This window comes from Malurus melanocephalus, unplaced genomic scaffold (genome assembly GCF_030028575.1).
Source record: "Malurus melanocephalus ecotype Western Australia unplaced genomic scaffold, MMel_1.1 scaffold_243, whole genome shotgun sequence".
In the NCBI taxonomy this organism is placed as follows: Eukaryota; Metazoa; Chordata; class Aves; order Passeriformes; family Maluridae; genus Malurus; species Malurus melanocephalus.
In genome coordinates, this window is record NW_026623475.1 from 695,206 (window position 1) to 698,918 (window position 3,713).

Below are 3,713 nucleotides of genomic sequence, written 5' to 3' on the forward strand. Positions count from 1 at the left end.
TTTTTTTTTTTTTTTTTTTTTTTTTTTTTTTTTTTTTTTTTTTTTTTTTTTTTTTTTTTTTCTTTTTTCTTTTTTCTTTTTTCCACTCCCAATCTGACCCTCGTGCTCTGTGTTTGCAGGGACACAGTGGTGGCAGAGTTACCCATCGAGGTGCCGGTGTCCCCCCAGGTACTGCAGGGTGTGTGGGTCCAGGACAGGGTGTTTGGGGCCAGGACAGGGTGTGTGGGGCCAGGACAGGGTGTTCATACCCCAGGGCCTCCCTTTGGGACTGCTGGGRAACCCAAGAGCTCGGGGTGCTCCTGCAGCACTGCCTCCCCTAAAAGCTTTCTCCAACGGGGTCAGTGCAATGTTTGGGGAGGGAGGGGGTTGCAGCACCTTTGTTCTGGCACCCCCAAGATTTTGGCTGGGTACAGTTGGATGCCTGCCCATCRCTCCAGGTGGATCTGCTCCCTCACTGAGCATTTTTCTCTCTCCCCCTCCCACCCTGTTCTCTGCAGCTGAGTCCGGGGAAGAGCGAGAAGTTCCGCTCCGAGATGCGGATCCGGCTGGGATCCCAGAGCRGCGAGAGCAAAGCCAAGAGCCCCCACCAAGTGTAAGGGGTCCTGCAGCTCCCTTGGGTGCCCCGGGGGGTCTGAGCCCCAGCCCTCCCTCCACCCTCCCCAGGAAAACKATGATTTCCATCGTTTTAACACTCCACTGCCACCCACTCATCTCTCACCCTGGGGATCACATCTCTTACCCCAGCTCATCCTCCCCTGGCTCAGGAACTTGCTGTACCTGGCTCAGAGTTGTCTTTTCCTGTCTGATAATGCCAATAGGGGCACTGGAAGAGCCCAGGATATGGCCGTGGGTGTACATCCCCCTTTCCCCTGCCCCCACTGCAGCCTGTGTGAACTCAAAATGCACCCAGAGGGRAAATAAAATCAGTTTTGGAGAGGGATGGGGTGAGGCTGTAGATCAGATACCCTCTGGGACTGACCAGGGATGGGAGGGGCCTGCAGCCTGACCTTGGGAGCTGGTTTATATTGCCCCCAATTTCTGCCCTTTCCAGGGTTTGGGAAATGCTGCCAGCAGAAATGAACCTTTCAGGAGCCCCACGGAAAGCGAGCTCTGCAGAGGAGGACCCTTTCCCAGAACCTGTGAAAGAGGAACCCATCTCTGACCAAAGCTCTTTGCTAAGAGAGATGAATGAGGCAATAGCAGCTCTGAGCAAACATCTGAAGGCACAGGCAGACACTCCCTGGCATGAAGCTGAGCCCCAAATGGGGCCAGAGGCAGCCACAGCCCATGGAACAACCCCTGGGGTCCTGCAGGAGACCCTCCCCAGCCACATCCATCATGAGCTGCAGGAGGGACCAGGCACAGCTGAGGTTCCTGCTCCGGGTGTGACACAGGCTGGTGGGTCCACGAGAGCTCAGGAGCCAGGGGCAGAGCAGGGAGAGAGCYTGGAGGAGGCACAGAGGGTGTTACTCCTGCAAGGAAAGGGTGCTGGTGTGGAGGAGATGGTGCTGAATGTGCCTGAGCATCTGGGAGAGAGCACAAAGGCAGGAGAGCAGGTGCTGATGGAGGTGGAGGGAGCAGGGTGGACGCAGGAAAAAACAGGTTGGGAAAAACCASAGCTCCTGGGAGAAGCTGAGGAAGTGGAGATAAACCAGGGAGGAGATTTGGMGGCAGGTCTGGGGCTGTGTGAGGCTGGGCAGGAAGGTGTAGCAGCGGGACAGTGCCTTGCTGTGGCAGAGCTCCAGCCGGCCACAGTTGGTGTTTTTGGAATTCCCGGGGAATGTGGGCCGGCCCCGGACACGGCTCTGCAGGAATGGGCTGACCCATCCTCGGGGCTCYCTGAGAAACTGCAAACTGAGCTGGGAAAGCACCTGGAGCCAGAGCCACCATGGTGGGGTGAGGCACAAGCGGCAGCAGCCCGTGGGGATGGTGTCCCCGAGGTGACAGTGGCTCCCGGCCCGGGGGTGCTGGAGCAGGACGGTGCCAGCGCGGAGGGGCAGCCCCGGGGACAGACTGCGGAATCCAAAGAGCTGGAATTGCTGCCAGCCCGGGCTGAGCGTGCAGGGAGCAGCAGAGCCGAGGGTGAGGAAGAGGAGGTGGAGGAAGCAGAGCCCGGGGAGGCAGAGCAGCAGCCGCAGGGTGAGTGTGCCAGGGGAGGGGCAGGGCAGGGAGGGAGCGCGGGCGCTCAGGAGCCGCTGCCACCCACCCATGGCCAGGCAGGGGCACGGGGAACCGGTGTGGGGCTGCTGGAGCTCCAGGGCAGCGACACCAACACGGAGCTGCTGGCACAGGGGGAGGCAGATCTGCAGGTCTGGAGCGAGCCTGCATCCCCAGGGACACAGCAGGGAGGGCGTGTGGATCCAGGAGTGCAACTGGAAACGAAGCATAAAACAGAGGGAGGGCTGGGAGAAGAGATGGGGGCTGCTGCAGTGCACAGTGAGGGTCCTTCCCCAGCAGAAACAACTGAGGGGTGCCCAGACCTGGGTGGGCTGTTCCCTGTGAAGTCTCAGACACTGGAACTGGTGGAGGCAGATCTGCAGCTGGGTGGGGGTGCCAGMACAGAAAYKCCCCGRGGWGGGGAGGGTGGAAGAGCTGTTCGGATTGAGGGGGAGGASGAAGAGGATGGGGCACAAGAGCGAGGTGAGCRTGGGCTGCCACAGGAGCYAGTGYCTCATCCTGAARGTGTSACCTCWGGCCAGGGAGAGGGGGCTGGGACAGGAGTACAACCACAGGAGGAGGCTGAGAGCCTGGACACTGCAGAGGACCAGAGCACTAATTCCAGTGTGCAGCTGAGTGCAGAGGGGGCTGAGCTCAAATCAGCCTCAGGAGAAAGCACAGAGGCAGAGCTGCAGCCCCTGAACCTGGGGACAGAGCAGGGAGGGAGTGTGGATCCAGATGTGCAGCCCCCGGATCAGGTGCATAAAGCAGAGTCGGTGGAAATAGAGGCAGAGGACTCCTGGAAAGGCACTCAGCTGTGTGGAGGTGCCAGCCTGGAAACTCCCCAGAGAGAGAGGGACCGTGCAGCTGTGCACCCCGGGGATGGGACTGAGGACTGGGAACAGGGACAGGATGAGCAGGGGCTGGGGCAGGAGACAGTGCCTGACCCGTCTGCAGTGACCATCAGACAGAGAAGGGGGACTGATGCAGAGGTGCAGCTGTGGCAGGAGGTCGCAGTCCTGGACACAGGGGAAGATCAGAGCAGTGGTGCTGATGTGCAGCTGGGTGCAGAGGGGGCTGAGCTCAAATCAGTCTCAGGAGAAAGCCTGGGATCTCAGTGGGTAGGGGAGGGTGGAACAGCCATTCAAATGAAGGACGAGGAGGATCATGGGGCACAAGAGCAAAGTGAGCATGGGCTGCCACATGAGCCAGCGTCTCATTCTGAAGGTGTGACCTCGGGCCAGGGAGAGGGGGCTGGTGCAGATCTGCAGCCAGGGGAAGAGGCTGAAAGCCTGGACAGTGCTGAGGAGCAGAGCACTGATGCCAGCGTGCAGCTGAGTGGAGAGAGGGGTGAGCTCATTCTGACCCAGGCAGGGAGCACACAGGCACATCTGCTGATCATGGGTGAGGCTGGTTCCTCAGGGACAGAGCAGGGAGGGGGACTGGAACCAGGAGTACATCCCCTGGATCAGGTGGATAAAGAAGAAGTTTTGGAAACAGAGGCAGAGGATGCCCAGGCAGATCTGCAGCTGTGTGGAGGTCTCAGCCCAGGGGCT

The 3,713-nt window shown here is 59.7% G+C and overlaps 1 protein-coding gene across 1 annotated transcript in view; it reads left to right on the plus strand.

The window, feature by feature from the left end:
• RAB44 (RAB44, member RAS oncogene family) overlaps positions 1 to 3,713 on the plus strand; it is a 14,604-nt gene that overhangs the window by 3,676 nt on the left and 7,215 nt on the right. Inside the window, exons 8-10 of the mRNA XM_057375254.1 lie at positions 120 to 168; positions 498 to 592; positions 1,052 to 1,398. Coding sequence (XP_057231237.1) covers positions 120 to 168; positions 498 to 592; positions 1,052 to 1,398 — 491 coding nt within the window. The remainder of the gene's footprint in view (positions 1 to 119; positions 169 to 497; positions 593 to 1,051; positions 1,399 to 3,713) is intronic.